The sequence below is a fragment of the Oenanthe melanoleuca genome, chromosome 1A (genome assembly GCF_029582105.1).
Source record: "Oenanthe melanoleuca isolate GR-GAL-2019-014 chromosome 1A, OMel1.0, whole genome shotgun sequence".
Classification (NCBI taxonomy): domain Eukaryota; kingdom Metazoa; phylum Chordata; class Aves; order Passeriformes; family Muscicapidae; genus Oenanthe; species Oenanthe melanoleuca.
Genome location: NC_079334.1, coordinates 6809492 through 6829213, shown reverse-complemented (window position 1 = coordinate 6829213; position 19722 = coordinate 6809492). Strand labels below are relative to the sequence as shown.

General features: G+C 37.1%; 1 protein-coding gene across 2 annotated transcripts in view; it reads right to left on the bottom strand.

Moving 5' to 3' along the window:
- Positions 1–1432: 1432 nt before the first annotated feature.
- The window catches only part of BMAL2 (basic helix-loop-helix ARNT like 2), a 31773-nt gene continuing 13483 nt past the window's right edge, over positions 1433–19722 (bottom strand). Inside the window, exons 5-17 of one of the 2 annotated variants that reach the window (XM_056511781.1) lie at positions 18406–18563; positions 16648–16727; positions 15586–15678; positions 13613–13730; positions 12644–12787; positions 10819–11059; positions 9784–9890; positions 9074–9224; positions 7805–7860; positions 6873–6981; positions 6347–6434; positions 4954–5062; positions 1433–3964 (exon numbers count right to left, since the gene is read on the bottom strand). In XM_056511781.1, the coding sequence (XP_056367756.1) occupies positions 3828–3964; positions 4954–5062; positions 6347–6434; positions 6873–6981; positions 7805–7860; positions 9074–9224; positions 9784–9890; positions 10819–11059; positions 12644–12787; positions 13613–13730; positions 15586–15678; positions 16648–16727; positions 18406–18563 (1591 nt within the window). In that variant the 3' untranslated portion in view covers positions 1433–3827. The remainder of the gene's footprint in view (positions 3965–4953; positions 5063–6346; positions 6435–6872; positions 6982–7804; positions 7861–9073; positions 9225–9783; positions 9891–10818; positions 11060–12643; positions 12788–13612; positions 13731–15585; positions 15679–16647; positions 16728–18405; positions 18564–19722) is intronic. The other variant, XM_056511788.1, reaches the window with a different exon arrangement.

Here is a 19722-nt window from a genome sequence, read left to right as displayed (position 1 = left end):
AATACCATTTTATCTGTAAGGTTTCTGAAAGCACCAATGTTTGAAGTCAGATCTTGTTTAAAAGCATTGCACGTTACCTGAGCTATTGTAGAGTTCAGAGTCCTGCTGCTCACCTTACAGCACCTTCCAGGAACACTCTGATAAACCTCACTGTTATCCATTAACAGTGTTAGCCAAGAGCCCATTAATTATGGGACTGTCTCCCCGTTGTGCCAAGGTTCTCTGAGTGGTGTAGGACACATTGCAGATGTTGGGTCATGCACACTTGGAATCTACAAATGCCAGGGAAGAAGTTACCACCCAGACAGGGTCAGCACTGTGGCAGCAACAGCCAAGGTAGAGCTTTCCCACAAAACTTTTTACCATTTCCAAAGATTGTGTGATTATTTTTGATGGCTTTGACGTGAAAACAAATGAAAAATAAAGTTATGTGCAGTGCCCACGTACCTGAATGTACCTTTAACTGATCAGGCAGGCTGAGGTGCTGTATTCTCTTTTCTGTTCCACTCTGGATCATGAACAGAAACCCTGCTGTGGGCAGTCATTAAAATGACTTTAGCCTTTTGTGCTTGTGAGTAAACCACATTTTCCAGTATTCTAAAAAGTGTAAGATCCACAGCAAGTTCCAGAACTACAAAGCACCACAGGAAAGAAACCTGGAGCCAATCTCTGCTTTAGACTCATGCCACAGCACTGTACTTGCCCATACACTACAGGGGAATCCCAAAAGCACAAAAAGGATCCTCCCTGTCCCCAGAACATCAAGTGACAAATGTTCATAGGTACACAACTGTTTAGGTCAAAAAAGACCTTGGAGATCAAGTCCAGCTATAATCCAGGACCACCAAATCCACCACTGTCCATCAGTGCCACACCTGCACATCTTTTAAACACCTCCAGGAATGATGATTTCTCCAGGGCAGCCTCTGCCAATGCTTAATAACCCTTTTTTTTTTTTGGCCCCAACATCCAATCTAAACCTCCCCTGGCACAACCTGAGGCCAGTTCCTCTCATCCTGTCCCTTGGGAGCAGAGCCTGACCCCCACCTACCTTGTCAGGGAGCTGCAGAGTGCTGAGGTCTCCCCTGAGCATCCTTTTCTCCAGGCTGAGCATTCCCAGCTCCCTCAGCTGCTCCTCACAGGCCTTGTGCTTGCAACAGGAAATGGAAAAGTTCAGGATTCATGTCTGGACACCTTCAGAGTGCATCTCTGGAGGGCATGAGGGTGCTCTGAAGCTCTGTTAGAATTCCCAGAAATGCACATTAACTTGGATTACAGGCTCTCCCTGCCCGGGGAGCATCACACTGAGCTACCAAAATCCACAGGAGTTCCACATCCCTGTTTATGTTTTTAGGGAAGGAGCTTGGGATCTGAAAGAACAAGTGCTTTATATTTCAGTTCAGTATTAGACAGAATTGCCAGCAGACTAACAGCAGGGCATCAAAATAGTATTTATTGACCTGGTTTAACCACATCCTACCATTACCTGCACCATGCCAGGAACAAACTGTCAGTATCTTACTAGAATTGTGTTGTTATACAAACAAAGATAAGCACATACTATCTCAATTGTATTCAAAAATATCTATTAATTTCACCAGGAATATTTACAAGTGACATTTTTTTCTTGAAAAGGCTGCTTTAAGCCAGAAAAAAATTACAAATAGTAAAGGGAGAATCTAATAAATGGATTGAAATTCACAATATTTTTCACTGACTGCAAAAGAATCAGTTACATTTTTGGTTTTATTTTTTAGGGACAGCCAAGAACCCAAAAATAGTAGTTTGAGTCTAGACACTTAAACAAATCTTGTGAAAGAATTGATCTGCTCCTGCAGTAATAACAGCTACCCCATTTCCAAACTAATCCATTTTAAAAAACTGTTCCAATAATGTCCATGTAATTTTAAGTTATTTATGTAGTCATTTATCTATGGGCTACAGTATTTGCTGGTTTATTTAGAATTTATTCTAGAATAGAAAAGAGAAAATGCATTTTACAATGGCAGGATCTCAAATTCTCAAATTTCATTTACACAAATAGATTTCTATCAGTTCTTAGAAAGTGCCTGTTTATTTCTCTCCCTTTGCTTCATGATATAGCCCAAAATTCAGAAAAAGCAGAAAAGTTTATTCTAATAAAGCAAGAGAACTGATGATTTTGGCCCCATGTCTGTAAAAAAGAGATTTCAATGCAGGAAATGCCATCCAAATTAAAGGCAAAAAAAAATGTCTATGGAGTTAAGAAAAAGAAAAATCAACCCAAGAAGCCATTCTAGCAAATCACCATCACCAAAAATGCATGGTTTACAAAAGGAGTCATATTATCTATAAGATACAGAGCTGCTCTGCCAAGCAGAGGCAGCCACCTCATGTCCAGATGTGTCCTCAGAGGACAGGGTGGCTCCCCAGCAGCACAAGGGTGACATCTAGTGATGGCTACATCCATGTGTTCCCAACTCCAGCCTTCCTAAAAACACCAGCCAGGGCTTCCATCCTCACCTGGAGAGAGGTTAGGGTTGTACCTACGTTTAAATGTCTGTATTAAAAAGATGCACATGTATCAGATATCTTCAAATGCTTTCCTTTCATTACCTGAATTAAAAAAAAAAAAACAAAACAAAACAAACCCAAACATGAACATGAAAAAAAATCTGTATTTTATGATATATTATCTATGCAAAAATTTGTTTAAACCTTCAATACCAGAAATAAAAAGTTCCTCTTGCTATATTAGTGCTATGTTGTTCTAATGCAACCTCTAAAGTGCCATGTTCTTGAGTAAGTTGCTGTAACTGGGATACAATCCTTGCAAAAGCTGTTCCCAAAAGATCATCCTGCATAGCATTTGCTTACACAGCTATAGTACAGAGAGATTTTAAAAAGTCACACACTCGAGCAGTAGAAAATTCTCCCAATCTCTCCAAAAACATAAAAATGCTCTAGAATTTTAACACTTTTTCACCAACACAGTGCAAGCCTCACTCTGGAGCCAAGACTACCCATTCAAATTTCTCTAGTTAGTAAAGAACCTGGGACAAGACCAAAGTGCTTTATTACAAATAGAGCATTATTTTCCTCTGGTTGTATGCACTGCCTCTCTAATAATACATTACAAATAATACAAAACAGTAATTAAGAGTTTGTTGCTCTTTTCTTACACCCTGTACTGGGGAAATGAGTGTTTTTCTCAAAACACTCTCTTCTGTTTATTAGGGTGATCCAACCCCAATCCTTGCTCCCAGAACGATAGGCTTCATTTTCACCTTTGACTGCAAAAATTGCACTGCTGAGAAGTGCAAGGAATCACAAACTGCATCATTTGAGAATTACAATACCTTATCTTACAACTGTAGTGTGTGCAAATAATTATTTCAGTTAAATTTAATAGTTACAAGTATTCTCAAACCATGTAGGTACAGTAGGTTCTACAGAAAGTATCATAGATAAGCAATATTCTGAAACTTGAAACAAAAACAATAAATAAAAGTTTGAAGTATTAAAACTAAGAAAAAGTAATCCTGTACATTGTACAGTACCTTTTGGTTAAAGCTTCTTAGCAAAAATATACTAATGTGTTCTAAGCATTCCAGTTACACATGGTTCAATATTAAAATTTCAAGGATTCCTCATCATGAAAAAAATATTGCATTTGTCCATAGGTGCAGCAGAAGATGTCTCTCTCTGAACAAGGCTTCAGTCTTTAAAAATCCAGAGACAGCGAGTCTGAATTCAAAGGAACCATTACAAAACTCCAGTACAGTACTGAGGATGTAGGGTTGTTGTGCATGAGGGGTTTCTGACATTGCTTACTCCCAGCAGCAGCTCTAGAGAGCCCACTGGATATCACTGAGGTCAGCTGGGTCCCCCAGGCCTCCGTCAGCCTCCAGGTAATTCATCAGAGCTGTCATTGCAGTGTCGTCGTTCCCACAGATGGCATCGAAGTCCAGCTGAGTATTGCCACCTACAGTGAGCCAAACAGAAGGTTTGAGGCAGGTATGGACATTGCAACTTGCAAAACAGAATTGGTTTGAAGCAACATCTGCCTTTGAAGTCAAGGCAAATATTTCTATGTTAAAAAAAAACCCTAACTTGACTCCCTTTTAGTTTAAAATCATTACTCCTTATTCTGTGTTGTTGAGGCTGTTTTTAATAATTTTTTCCCAAACCCTTATTAGAGGATTAGGTTTTTTTCCCCCTTTGTATTTCTTTTTCAGTGGGTTTTTTTTTTTTTTTCAGTTGGTTGGTTTGGGCTCAGCGTTTGGATTTTTAATTTCTTGGAAAAGGCTCATAATTCAACTTGAAGAAAGATGTAGGTTATAAATAAACAAATAAATCCCTGGTAAATGAGGGAGAACAATGAGATGGAAAAGTTTCTAAGAGCTGAAATATAGGATCAGCATAAACATGGCTTATATATCATTTTGCCTTTTCTGTTAAACAGAGTGCAGTGGCATTTTCCTCTTACTGAGCCAGGGAATCCTTATCCAGACAAACTTAACAAGGGAAAGAAAAAAAAAATTCTTTCTGAACCATTTTGATCAGTCCTTTGTATCAACTGCTCCCAGCTTGCAGCCAAGAAAGAGGTAAAGTGATAAAGGACAATAATTCACAAATCCCAAGAAGTTCCCTCACATTGCATTGAAATATTTTTTCCTCCTCATCTCTGTCCTGGAGGGAAAACAGTAAAGTGCCTCACAGAAAGTGTAAGAATGTAATGGTAAACTTTAGTTACAGATGTTGTTTTTTGTCATGAGATTGCCTCATTGATCAAATTTTGCTGTTTGCCTTGCAGCAATAAGATCTGTTTTCAGAGTGCTCTCATCTTCAGACAGACAAATCTCTTTAAAATTTATACATGGTTGTAAAGGGGTGCACTCAGAAATTACACCACTGATCAGAAATGTCAGCCCCTGCAAGTCCCAGAATATCCCCAAGAGAAATAAATCTTACTGAGGAGAGGTTCATTACTGGGAAATGGAATAGCACCCTGGGTTTGTTCTGAATTCTCTAGAGCTTCTGTTTCTGAAGGACATAACTGAATCAACTCTTTATTTGGCACCTGGAAGAGCAGAATTGGTAGAAAGAACAGAATTAGATCCTAAATTTAGTCACAAATATTACATTAAAAAAAATCATAGATTGCTGTCAAATTAATAAGAACTAAATAGAGAAAGTGAAAAATATACATTATCAGGCAGATATTTTGCATTTAGAAAACAATTTTTTAGTAGTTCATATAGCACTGGACCTGGCTTAAATAAAACTTGTGACTTACACAGCTGTCAAAGGTACCTCACAGTGATGGCACTGCCTGAGGGTCTAACTCAGTGTTCAGTAAATAAATCCAGCACCAAACGTACTGGTTTGCACTTTCCACATCTACTACCACAAACTATAAATTCCCACTGACCTCATGTTTGTCACTGTCAAAACATTCCAGTTAAGAGATTTAAAAAACCCTCATATCTCCCAGGTGTGATTAAACTAATTTGATCCTAGCAATAGAGATGGAAGTCATCCTAACCCAAAAAAAGAGATTTTTTTTTTCCCTGATACTTGTTTTATTTAATACATATAGGTAATTTAGCAGGAGAGATTCCTGGGATTGCCTGACTTGTGTATATTCTACCAAAAAAATATTAAAGGTGAAATGCTTTCCAAAATTATTTCAGGAACAAATGGGATACCAAAGCCCAGAATCAAGAAAAATCTTCAATGAATATGATGGAATTATCTTTATAATGAGACATTACATGATTTAGAGAGCTCAGCTTAAGTCATACAACATTTAAGGAGAAAGATCTGAGGTAACACAGGGGAGAGTAGATCATAAAAAAAGGGGGAAGTCAAAGCAGTTCCTAGACCAGAATAGTGGGGTTTCTCCATAGGAAATGAGAATTGCAGTGAAAAGACAAAGTGTTTTTAACAGGAAAGAAATTTGCATTCAAAGAAGAGCTGTTGGAGAAGTTTGTCCATGCAGTGTCCAATACCAAACACACAACATATTTAGGTAAGAAGATATGTTAATTATTCCATAGCTATGGGCAATAACTATGTTAGTTATAGTCTGTAGTGTTACATTAGCAGATTTACAAGCACTTCTACATTAGCACTACAAGCACTACTACATAACTATCCATTTCTAGAAGAGTAATGGAATACCTTCAAAGTCACAATTTTAAACATTTCAAAACAGCACAGATTTTCTTAAAAGTCTCATCAAAAACATTAAAAGTATACATTCTCTTGACAAAAACAAATCAGGGCAATCTGGCTCAGACACAGGTTCTGAGCTGACATTAACCTTTTCATTTTGGATTTTTACAGGCAGGGGTGTACTCACATCGCTGCAGTTTATAGTTAAAGCTGGAGAAGGTGACTTTCTGAGGAGATGTGATGGACTTAACTCTCCAGAGGGTGAAGAATGCAACCTAAAATTGCATATGTTTAGTTGATTTACCAGGTCACATTAATCAAACACAAAAACAGGCTGTGTGGTGCAGAACCCATCCAGTGACAAAGCATGAGTCTGATAATTTGAAACAGTAATGTTTTAAATTCTCCTGAAGATTCTAAATTATCCTGCTCCAAGTTTTTGGTAGCAGAAAACAGAGAAAAGATCAGAAAAGGCCATGGGTCACAATTCCTTGAGCACACTTTTCTTCCTCTGTTGAGGAAGATGTCAGTGATGTGCTCTGCCAGGCATGAGACTGACATTAATTATAATGGTATCTCACAATGCTATTCAACTAAGAAAAGTTATACAAATAATACAATAAAAGTGAAACTGGAGCAACCCTCACATAATCATATATCCCTCATCCCTATCTTTACTTAAAAGCCTAATGATGGTGTAATGCATTTATTACCTTTGCAATTCTAGTATTTCATTTGCAATTTTGGTTCCTATACTTCCAGCACCAAGAACTGTTCCAGAGGACATTCCAGGTACACTTACTAAAGATTGTTTTACAGCATCTGGAGATTAAAAAAACAAAGTTCAAACAAAAACTTAAACCCAGAGCACTTTCACTGCAGAGCAAGGATTCATTTTAAAGCAGCGTATGTTCTAGATATACTTATATATATACACTATATAAGTATATATATTCATATATGTATTCAGAAATTATATTCCTTTAAATACTGATTCATGGCAGAGGCTGTTGCAATATAAAGTGAATAATCTGTTTGTGAAAACTGTTGCTCTCCAGTAGTGAAATATATTTAATCACTGCCACCTCCAGTGTCTCTCACAGACTTTGCAAAGAACATGAGTTTTAAAAAACCCTTGGATTTCTCATCAACTGAAATGTGTTACTGAAAGAACATTTTAAAAAGCAAATATAAAGCCTTGGCAGCAAGATAGAACAGCATGCAGAAAGCAGAATCTATGCATAGCAGAAAAATAATAACAAAAAAAATAATAACAAAATATGTTCAGTATTACCCTTACCATTATTATTTTTAGATAAACTCAGCATAATTGCATGTGTTTATAACCTAGGCAAAATATGAAGGGACTGTGACAGAAGCTCAATATCCTACCAACCAAATCCCCCAGCTCTAACAGAAGCTGCTGAAAATTAAAAGTATGTTATAGACACTTCATTTTTGAGTTCTGTGAATTATATCAGTTAGGATTCTGTAAGTAACTACACACTGAAAAAGAAGTAGCTTTAAAAAAAAAAAAAATCCTTCCTTGTACACAGCCTAGAATAAAAAAAATCTCTGGACTGGATAGATCTAAACTGACTGATCAGGAGATGCAGCTGTGATGACTGTAAGAAGTGACACTTACCTTCTGCAGGTTGGGAACTGTAGAGGACCTCTTCTTCAGCTGATTCCTTATGACCTCTGAGATTTAAAGAAATTGAAAAAAATCCAAAACCACAAAAATTCAGCAGGTTTTTTTTCAAGAGCAAAATCCAGCATATATTCATGTTTAATTTCAATAATAATTTACACAGAACTAAAGCTAACATTCTCCAACTAGGGAAATATAAGATATTCCTCACATATTTCCCTGTTCAATTCTTTGTAATGTTTCTGAGCAGTGGGTCAAATACTAATTTCCACTTAGTCTCCAAGTGAAAAAGAAAGCCAGTAGGATTGTCTGTGTTCCATGACAAGAGAATAGGGGTGTCATTTTTAGTGTTAGGAGGGAAATCAGGTAACCAGGAACAAGGACAGGGCAGTGGCTGCCTCATGTCAGCAGCTGCTGCCCTCCTTCCTTCCTGCAAACAGCTGCAAATGCCCACACCTCCAGAGCAGGCAAAAAAGTGTCCTTGGGCTTACTGGCCAGCACAGACTGTCTGAACTGCTCTTCTCTGTTTTCTTGGGGAAAAAAGACATGAGCAAAATAGGTGGGTGATGCTGACTTAAGGCATGAACCAGGATGGGAAAAAGGCCCCCTTGACAACTTTGTTTAATGGAAATAAAATCCCCTCTGTCCCTGCTCAAAATCCCAATCACTGGCAAAGATCCTCAGTTTCACTGGAACAATCTCAATTACAGCTCCACTGCAAGGTGCAGAGAATGAAAAAGAGTCACAAATAAAAACAAGAATTAAACACATGCATTTACTGTCCCCCAGGCTCCACCCTCACAACCAATCTGGAGAGGATCTTTCTGTCCTGCCTTGCATTTCCACCATCTATCAACTGTGCCCCTCCACCTTCTGACACCTGGGAGTAGGGCAGCACTTGGAATTGGGTCAACTGACACACAGAGGTTATAAAGACCAGAAGCAAAAGTAGAATTAACTTGACAGTTCCATTTATTCAAATCTACTTTTTTTAAAGATCCTTCCCTTCTTCCTTTAACAAGAAACTTTTTCACCTCATTTCTCCTACTGGGAAACAGTATGGTTTTCAGAGTCAAATCCACAACTTAGGCCTGAAACAAAAATAGCTGGTAAAAACCAAAAAGCTGTTTGTCCAGGTTGTTCAGCCCCTTTTTGTGCAAGGTTGATGTTTTCTAGCCTTGTTCTGCTTTCTAAGCACATTATTTTCTATTAGTGCTAACTGTAATTATGACCAAAAAATGGAGAGTCATATAAATTACTTACAATACCACAGTGTTGTTTGATACAATGTACTCCAGCTCTTTGGTCCAAGGATTCATGAAACTAAACCACTGACTCTTTAAAGTAACAAAAGTTCCATCTTTTGCTCTAAATTTGTAGGAATTTGTAAATACTTTTTCTTTATTCTGCAACACTAGATAAGAAAAGCAAAGTTATAATCACCATATTTAAGCTTAGAAAGGTAAAGTTAGAAATATTAAATCTGTTTTGTACCATCATAAAACCAAAATGTTTCTGTTGGCCAGACATAGAATAACATGCCAGAACAAACTGGGACCTGTTCTAAAATCAAATTATATAGTTTCAGAAGGGTCAATAAATCTTAGATTAAAAAGCAAACACTGAGTTTCTGCAAGCCACTAGGAGACTCATGGCTTGGTGAGCTTTAACTTGTGTCTTTAATTATGTTATCAGACACATCTGCTCCTCAGGATTCCTTTTTCTTCCTTACAAAGAATGGAAGCAGAGGTTTGACACATGCACTGACATTATTCCCCCACCATTAAGGCCCTGCACCAGGAGCCAAGACAGCACAAGTTTCCTCCCTGCTTTTATTACAAGCCTTACACAGGTTTGTCTTAACACAGACATCACAAAGGGCAATGCTGAGGTTGGGGGTTTGAGTTTGTAGTGTTTTCACTTGCAGTTAACACACAGCTGTAAGTACTCTGGCAGGACCAACTATTTTGTACCTTCTTTGTGTTTCTCAGCTAGGTGATTGTGATCATCTTGATGGCAGTACTCATAACAAGAAGTTCCTAGAAGCTCTTGTGGCAGATACCCTAAAATTGCTGTTGCACTGTTAGAAATAAAAACGTGAACTACAGCGGATTCAAAGCTGTTTTCTTCAGTATCAGATAAAGCAGAACATTAATATTTAAACAAACAGATGCCTGTGTTTGTGTTTGGGGAAAAAATATAGCATTAATTCAGCTCTAGAACAACAGGAAATCTTTTTCACAGCAAATTATCCCTTTGCAATGAATGACAATTCAAAGGTAAAGTAAGTGTTTAAACATGCAAACCACATGTACACACAAAATATTTCTATTTAGTGGCTTCTCCTTAGCCAGTCACAGTACTGGTCACACATGGGAGTCAATAAAAACTCAGCAGTTAAATTTTGCTCTTCCACTCAAAGGAATTAGTTTTAAGCTGACACTTTTAGTTGAAAGAAAAGATGGAAACAGTAACATCTGCAGTGACAATGAAATTCAAAAGGCAAAGTGGTAATGAGGTCTCTGCAACAAATAGAAGTCTGTTTCCAAAAGTACAGAAAATGAGAACTTAGTTCTCACTTCTAAGGAAATAATTTGCTGTCTCATTTAGATAGAATGTATTTGCTACAAATGGTAAAACTCTGAAGTAGTAACTTTTAGTTAAATGTTTATTAGTTCAGTCATGTGCAAAGCTATGAAGCTCTACCTTGAGATTTTTCTTTATGAATAAATGAGTCCATTTTCTATAGGAAAATACATTTCTATACATTATGCATTATTTGACAAAAAACAAAGCCCAAGTCCACACAGTTTAAGAATTAACTGCTTCTTGTGTGAGAATAAAAACATTCTGAAAATTAGAATTTTTGAATATATTTTAAAAAAATTCTCAAAAACGAGAATTGGAGTTAGAACTTCTACCCTGCTGGAGAAATTACAGTTTTGACAGATTATCAGAAAATGGAAGCAGTTGTGTCATTTCTCTTCATTAAAGAACAAAACGCTTACCGCTGATCTACATAAACAAATTTTCCATCCATGGCAAATCGTGTAACAAATTCTGTTGCTTTGACTTTTATCTCTCCACTCTTTTGTGGAACAATATAAGGGTGTAACCTCCCAATTGCAACAAGACAGTTAAAGTTATTACTGTCCTTTTCTACATCATTTTCCTCTTCTACTCCCACCTCATTAGGAGGCCAGTTCTTCAAATACCCAGTACAGTGAATGGTGCAGTATTTTCTGTGATCTAATAGAAAGAAATTAAATAATAAGCAGTTATTGTTCAAAGAGTAAACCAAAATACTTATTTTATTCTGCTGGCCATGAGACCAGTAACTACATTTCATGCTTACCTACACCAACTGTACAAAGCTACAGATCATTTTACAGAGTATTTGTCAACTAATTTTGTTCTATTCATTTTGGGCTTACCTGTAGAGAGAGGTTCTAACTCTATGTAAGATTTAGGAAGATGAGTTATGGGTGTTGGCAGTTCAAACACAAGTTAGACAGAAAAGAAAGTAATAACCCACAGGTTACTTTGGCTTTATATGGATTGGGAATTAAAATTAACCTGATGCCTTCTGTAGCTTCCAAATCAATTTACCTTTGGTGATCACAATGATCTGAACATATGCTCACTGCAGTTGTTGAAAGAATCAGTCAAGAACAACCCAAAGCAATCCAGCTTATTTTCTACTTATCTCAGGTTTCTTAAGTTTTATGGGAATGGAAATATTTTAAATATCTTAAATTCCAGCATACACTGTCATTCACCCCTTTTTGCTCTCTAAATAACATGCAAACACCCTCATAAGCATCAAGGTTTGACATTTCGTGTCCCACAGTAGCTGTCTTTCCAAAAATATGCCAAAGCATTCTTGACATCTCTATGCTGAGCAGGATGCTTTCCATAGCTTTGATTTTCCTCTCTATTACAAAAAACACAGATCAACTCTGCAAAATGAGAAACTGAGTTATCCCACTATGATTTTGTCACAGTTGCTCAAGTGCCTTCCCAAGAAACACTTACAGAAGGTAAATTCTTATCTCAGTGAGTTATCTGTCACATCAAGGGATATCATATTCTATTTACTTACAATCATGGGCCTCTTAAAATCTGTGGTGTATCTCAACAGTAACAGCTTACATTGAAAAACAGAACTTGGAGGATTTTTTCAGGATCAAACAATTTCGGCACACCTTTGCAAAAATCAATACTAAGGTATTAAAACAAAAGCTGGAAATTGCATTTTAAAATTGAAATTTAAATTTTCACTGGAACTTGATAAGATTATATTGCTCTACGGATGTACCTAAATATGAACTAAAGTAAAATTACTGGGAAAATGAACAGAATTAACTTTACCATGAAAAGGGGAAAAAAAAGGAAAATTCATACCTTTAAATGCACACAACACAAAAAGTAAATCAGAAAATAAAGTTGGTTTACTTGCTTTTTTCAAAATAGTAGAGTTTGCAGGCTTTATTCACTCAGTTATCTTCAAGACATAAGTTATTTAGTTTCATTCTTCTGATCTGCTCCAGTTCTTTCAAACATTTCCCTGAGACTTCTCAAATTTGACCACAACAGACCACATGCTCCTATAGAGCCACTGTACCTCAGGTTCCTCCCTCCCTCTTTCCAGGAGGGCACCAGGAGGAAAAAGAGTACAATTAGACTGTTTTTCAAAAGGTGTCCCTAGTTCTTATTTACACTGCTCTACAACTACTTGGTGAGATCAGTAGGATCTAGAAAGTCATTAGTGACTAGGAATTTAAACAAGTTTGAAGAGAGCAAGCCCCCACTTCATCTCCACTCTCTGAGTACCTTTCTTCTTTGGGTTGGGCAAACACTCCTTCTCCTCTTTGACTGTGGTCCTGCTACACTTTATCCGACAGAAGAAGGAACGTCGAGCACCAGAGTTCAGCCGAGCTGGTCCAGCTTGGAAATCTGTGTGTACTTGCAAGCCAGCTTACAAAGATTTAGTAAAGTAGTTTAAAAACCCCAAAACCAAGCAACAAAACTTTAGAAAACATGATGCTTTCTGCATTTACCTCCCAGTACATTGTCCTTACTGTTTTTAGCTGCCTAAATTTTGTCCTTACAATTAAAAATGCCTAATAGTTTAAATAGGGCAAAGAAAACATGATTGACACAGATTCCAAAATTAGAAAGAACTATTAAACTATTTTCAAACCTTTTTTGATATTCTTAATAGAATTTTACTACAGATGCTTTATAAACTTTCACCTTGTATTTGACACAAGGAAGAACTGCACAGATGCTTATAAAAGCCAGTAATAAAATAGGCATTAGCTGCATAGTACACAATGCTTTCCTTATTAGAAACAACTGTAAACTAAAGAAGGTGTGGTTACATTGGGATTGACACTTAGCATTTTCAGAGAAGACAGTGATTCTTGATATTGAAGTATTTTTTCCCATGTTCGACTACATCAGGTCTTTTTGTATTGACAAGACCTAGCAAATACAAGAAAAAAAAGTAGTATGCTGGTAGGAAGAATGTCAGACCACATCCTGGTAAATGCTTAACAGTGATTTCAGCAATTTAACAGAATTTCAGTAATTCTTATGATCTAAAATCAAGTCTTTTCTGGGCTAGCTTTTCAACTCTAAATGCATTTTAAGCAGCAGATATGCATTCAAATGTTTGTTTCACAGAAATACCTCAGGTTTCTTCATCCACACATCCATACAAATACCTGAATACATCCTGACTAATTAGATTTATTAACATCTCTTGAAAAAATCTGAGCATGTCCAGCTCTGACTTACTTTTGCCATCTACAAGCTTCTCCCTGGGTGAGATGTCCGATGAAGAAAGTTGTTCTTTAACTTTTGCAACGTCTTTTGGATGTAAGTAATCAAATAAACTCTGTCCAATTAAACTGGCCTATTAAAAAACAAAACAAAACAACAAAATGCAAAAGAGATGAGAACCACACCATTTTGGAACAGGACCCCACACATTACTTATCTCAGGAAAACAACTGTCCACACCACTAAAATAAGTCAATACCACAGTTACTCCAAACATCAATATATTGTTTTACATTTCATTTGTCATTGTTTAATATAATTTTGATTTAAAAGGGTAGTAAAAACCTAGTTTCTTACTCCCCCTTGAAAAACAGCAGATTTAGTTGTAGATTAAACAAGTTCTGTACAATCAGATACTTTATTCATGTAAATAATGCAATTCCTGGTCCTAGCCAAAGAAGGTTATGCACAAAGTAACTCCACTCTCAGATTACTGGGGAAGGAGGAAAGAAATAGGAAGGAAGATAAAATATTCAACTATCTAATGACTCTGAGCTCTAATTTGTTTGGACAAACTGGCACCACTGAGCCAGGAGCAGGCTGGAAGCAGGGCTCAGCTCACCACAGCACTCCTTAGCAGAGGATATTTACAGGGATGTCTCCAGCTGGGATGCCTTCTACCTGCTGCTCACTCTGTTCATCCCAAAGAACTGACTTGCTGCACTACTTTCTTTTGGAACAGGAAGGAATTCTCACAGAAGTGGGCTGGTTTGCATTTTCCACTGCTTACCTTAAGCACAGCAGCCAAATAAAAGGAAAAAGGAGCTGTGTTGACAAGCTCTGCTCTAGACTCAAACTCAGGATAAACACCCAGTCTCCTGCCTTTTCCCAGTCCCCATTTAATCTAAATGCAATGGGAAAATGCTGAGTGCTGCTGAGAGAGCCTAACAGCAGCCTTGCCAAAATACACAGGTGTAACAAATCAGATTAAACTGTAGCACGGGATTCAGAACCTAGAACAACTCCCAAATAAGCTCAAATAAATCCATGGGTTTTATTAAAGTCAGTCATGTCCTCTGAATCTCCTTGTCTGGAACAGAGGAGATCTTAATGCTCTGGAAGTAGGGTATGTCTAACGTGAGTGACTCCAGAAGGGCACTTTTAGTTCTTGAACAAAATCAGTGTAGAAGTTAAAAAAAAGAAACAACTCTGCTTTATGCTTACTCCCCTACGATGATTCATTTCACTTTAATTAAAAAAGTTTTGCACTTAAAAAAAATAAAAAAAGATATAAAAATAAATCTATGAAAGAATCCAGATTGGTTATCTGTACATTTATAAAGAAAATGAAGATAGCACAAATGGTTTGAAAGTTACAAAAGTGGACAGATGGCAGCACTGTTTTAGCCTCTGTGAAACAGAAGATATTGATACAAGAAAAAATTATCATCCCTTAATTATTTGCCCATCATGTTAAACGCTTCTATTTTTCCAATTTCCCTTATTCTACAGGTTAAGCTGGCTCACACTCAGTATTTCAGGTTAAGGGTACACACTTGGATAGTTTTTGTGGATGATGTGTTACGTGGTGAATCTGAGCATAAAGGCATCACCAAGGAAGCTTTGATTAACTTCCACTGCTGAACTACCCATTTTCCTTGGCCTAAAAATAAAACCCCAAAATCACTTCACGATGTGAAAGAAAATCTCTTGCACACAGAAATTAGGACATCTTCAAATTATCTCTTCCTCTCAGACTGGCAGTTTTCTTAAGGATGATCAGCTGAAATCTGGTGCTGTTCCTCAGGTTGGGAACACTGATGTACTTGCACATATTTTCTTACAGCTTTACTCTGAATAAGGGTAAACCAAAGAAATCCCAACAAATGATACACAAGGACTGGTTTGATGTAATAAAGAATAAAATATAAAAGTTTTAAAATTCCTAAGAAAATGCAAGGTAAAAGCAAACAAGAAACAATAACCACCTGATCATAATTAAGTATTTTGCATACTGATTCAGAGACAAACAGAATTTTTCCTCTGTTGCATCCAACCACAAACAGGAATCCATCTGCAGCCTGAAAATACAAAGATAGTGTGTTTAAAAACACACAATTAAAATAATCAATGAATATTAATGACTAAAACAAAGCACACTTTTAAACCTGATTTTTAAAATTAAATACAAGAAAGCTGGAGAGGGACAAGAGGAAATGGCTTCACACTGAAAAAGAGTGTGGGTTTAGATTGGATATTAGGAAAAAATTCTTTCCTGTGAGGGTGGTGAGCCCTGGCACAGATTGCCCAGAGAAGCTGTGGCTGCCACATCCCTGGAAGTGCTCCAGGCCAGGCTGGATGGGGCTCTGAGCAACCTGGGACAGTGGAAGGTGTCCCTGCCCATGGCAGGGGTTGGAATGAGATGAACTTTAAGGTTCCTTTCAACTCAGGCCATTCTGTGATTCTATAAAAAAACACAATTGATATTGCAAGGACCAAATGAGGCCTTCAACCACACACAGCTGAAGTTTCTTAAACACAGCTTTGGCCAAAGTCCAGCTTCTTTTGGGACACATTTACAGATCTTGGCAAAGCATTATTGCAGCAAAGGAAAAAAAACACAAGCCTAGCTGTGAATGAGGTGTGTGGGTTTATGATGAAGTGTGCAAACAAGAGGAAGATTTTATTCCAGGTATTTTCTGTGCCTTTTTTGAAATACATCTTTAAAAATGTACATGAAGGAGAGCCAGCAACTGTGAGGATGTTCCTGCATAATTGGCAGCATTCTCTGCAGTTGCATGAAGATTTTAAGAATGGATGTATTAAACAGGTGGACTGTAGATAGATTATTATCCCTTCCAGGGCTGCTGCCTGCCATGCTCCCAAACCATCTCTGCACACCTTCATGAAAGCCTGGGCAGTGCATGGCGTTTAAAATCAGTACAACAAAACACTTGCTTGAAGGAAAAGATGGGAGAAAAAACACTGTCCAAGCAAAAACTCAAGCTTTAACAAGGGCATGATTTATGTGAGAGCTTCCTTCCACTTACCCTAAGGATTAACTGTCGCAGCTCATCATCCTTCAAAAATGAAGGTTTATACCGGACTTCTGAGTAGGAGCTACTGGAACCTGGGAAATGGATGATTCACAGAGATCATGTCAAAAGTTACAATTTAAATTCACTTTGAGCAGAGTTATACTTGTTATGTCTTTCAGAATTTTTCTCTATGACTCCAACAGCTGAATTAAAAAAAAATTCAAGGTTCTAGAAATTCTAAAAATAAAACGGAAACAAATTGCAAACATACACTGGTAATGAAACAGACAACCAGTTTTTTTTCTTGCCCTTTACTTAACACAAACCAAGGGAACTTCTGTTCAGATATCATTAATGTACTGCAAGAGAAATGGTATTAAGAAAACTGAATTTTCTAGAAACATTTCATAGGTATATTTCAGACCTCTTAACTAAATTGTCTTTGCTGAAATTGAATAATTCCAATATTATCAATTATGTTTTGACATTAATATTACTTCATTAATACTATAAAGCTAACAATCAAAAAATCAAGATTATTGTAATTAAATCAAATGTCTCACTAAACATAGTGAGACTGACTCACTGCATGTACTGTTCTAGCACCCATGGCAAGTACTTTATAAAATAATTTTTGTCCATTATATTTTTATCCATTACATTTTTATCATTTTTTCTTGTTACACTTTTTGAGGCAAGTAGCAGTTGAACCTTTCAGCCAATTTCATCATTCACTATAACTCCACATAGTATTTTGTATTTTCTTAAGCCATTTGTTTTTAGCTAAATAGAATTGTGCTAGGTGAAGTCCAGTTTTCACATCCTGTTGTTAAAATACAAATGCTTGAGCTGAAGATTTTTCGTTTAAACTGCAAGTGCAGTTACTGCCCTGCTGGTTTGTCATATAATTTCTTCAAGCAAAACTCAGTCTGCTTTGGCCCTTAGAAAGTCCTCAAAATCCTTTACACCTGAGCCACTCTATGATTCTACTACTATCAAGGTAGCAACATAATCAATTTTCTACACTGCTTTGGCACAAAACTAACTGGGATTTCATTAGATCTGTTTACTCATAATCAGTGGGTTTTGCAATGCAGAGGGTCTTTGATCTTTCCTTACAGTTGACCAAATTATTATTCTGAAACAGTGGTGCCAAAACCCCCAAAATATTGTGTGCAGCTGATAAACTTTGCAGTATGCAACTTGTATTTGGATGTAATTTTTTGGGCAGGGGAGTAAAAAAAAAAAAAAAAATCCCAAAGTCTAGCAATAGCAAAAGGAGAGCAAAGACTATTTTCTGGGTTGATCCCCACACTAAACCATTCCCTAAGATCCAGAATTAACTTTGCTGAGGCTGTCAGAAGTTTCTGTTTCTTGCTACTCTCTAACACGTGAGGGTGTTTAAGACTTTAATGTAATCATGTTCATTGGCCATTTCATTAAAGTATGTTCTGTCTTGCAACTTTCCTTTTGACTCCTGTACTTTCCAAAAAGAATCAAGGAGAGATCCAAGAGCAAGGCATGCCCTGGGCAGACAGAAAACATCAGACACTGAAGGGTGGCTTTTTTACTGCTGTAATAAGCAAAAATTTAAAATTAAGTTCTAACAGCTACAGAGATGTACATCTAAATGAGAAGCAGACTGGGAACTAGTAAGAACAATAAGAAAATGTAAAATAAAATACTCTTGATTTATTTAAAATCCAGGAAGATACACATTGTAATTCCTACTGGAACAAGGATTTACAGGATGACATTTCCTAAACTCACCTTTCAAAGATTTCAAGTGCTGCACAGCCATCCTCAGCACTGTGAGTTTGTCCAGCTTTCGGGCCATGGGATTGCACTGTGGTATCATGGCAGACAATTCCTCTATCAAGTTATTCATTTTGTCTCTTCTTCTTTTCTCTGTTTGACTGTGAGCCTCTCTAAGAAGAAAAAATTATTTTTAAAGAGTGATGTAGAAGACATGATTTTCCCCATAATATTCAGTTCCATTTTGGGAATGGAACTATCACTAGTACTACAGCACTGAAACAGTTTTTGATATGCTACTTGTACTGGACAATTGATTCACCTCAACAAAGACAAAATGGTCCCAATAATGATGTGAAATACTGAGGAGAAGAGATAAGCAACAATTTGATTGGCAGGAACCAGAGGTTATGAAGGCTTATAAAAGTTAAACCTTTCTTGTGACCCTTGCCATGCAAGTGATGACTTGGAGACCTCAGTGTATCCCAGAGAACTCCTGGTGTCATTGGGAATCAATGAAAGACATTGCTGCTCCACCTCTCTCTGGCCTGTATAACTAAGAGGGGGTGTTCCTTCTGCTGCCTCTTAAAAAACCCCACAGCATTAAACAGTGCTTTTCCAATGCTTCTAAGAGATGGAGTGGAAACTGAAAGAAGCAGCAGTGCCTCTTGGAATTTACCAGAAGTATCTCAGAAAGCTTTCCCTTTCCTGATAAGGTACAAAGGCTGTCTCAGGTTTCATCTCCTGGTAAGTCAAGAACTCAGCCACAGAAAGAGCTTCTCTTCTTGGCCAGTTTTCATCAGAAAACTCTTTATAGGCCACATGACTGCACATCACAAGTGCATTTATAGCTCATGTCACCTTTTCTTTACTTCTTTCTAGTGCACTATGTCAGCTTTTCAGCCCATCTCCTTCCCTCTAACACCCTCCAGCAGATCAAGGAAAGTTTCATTCAATCTCTTCTTCCTTACCCAGAAGACAAGCCAGCCACTCAATTAAAACCCAGATGATTTTTCTTTCTGATTGAAGCCAGACACAACAGTATACTTATGCAAAATGAGGAATAAGTTTTGGTTAATTGATCTCCAAAACTTTTCCTCGTTGGCATATTGCAACAGAAGCTATTAAAGGTAATAAAGTTAACTACACCTGGCCTGTTGAGAAAGAACAAAGTACAGTTTTAAAGATCTATCTGACTACTATTTTATTTTTTTTTTTTCAAAAAACCATGAATGCCTTCACCACACAATTAATTCTGGGACACTCTGCCAGACATTCAGATTTTCTCTCTCAAAAGCCTTTTTTTAGATTTAATTGTTTGAGTTATGCTCA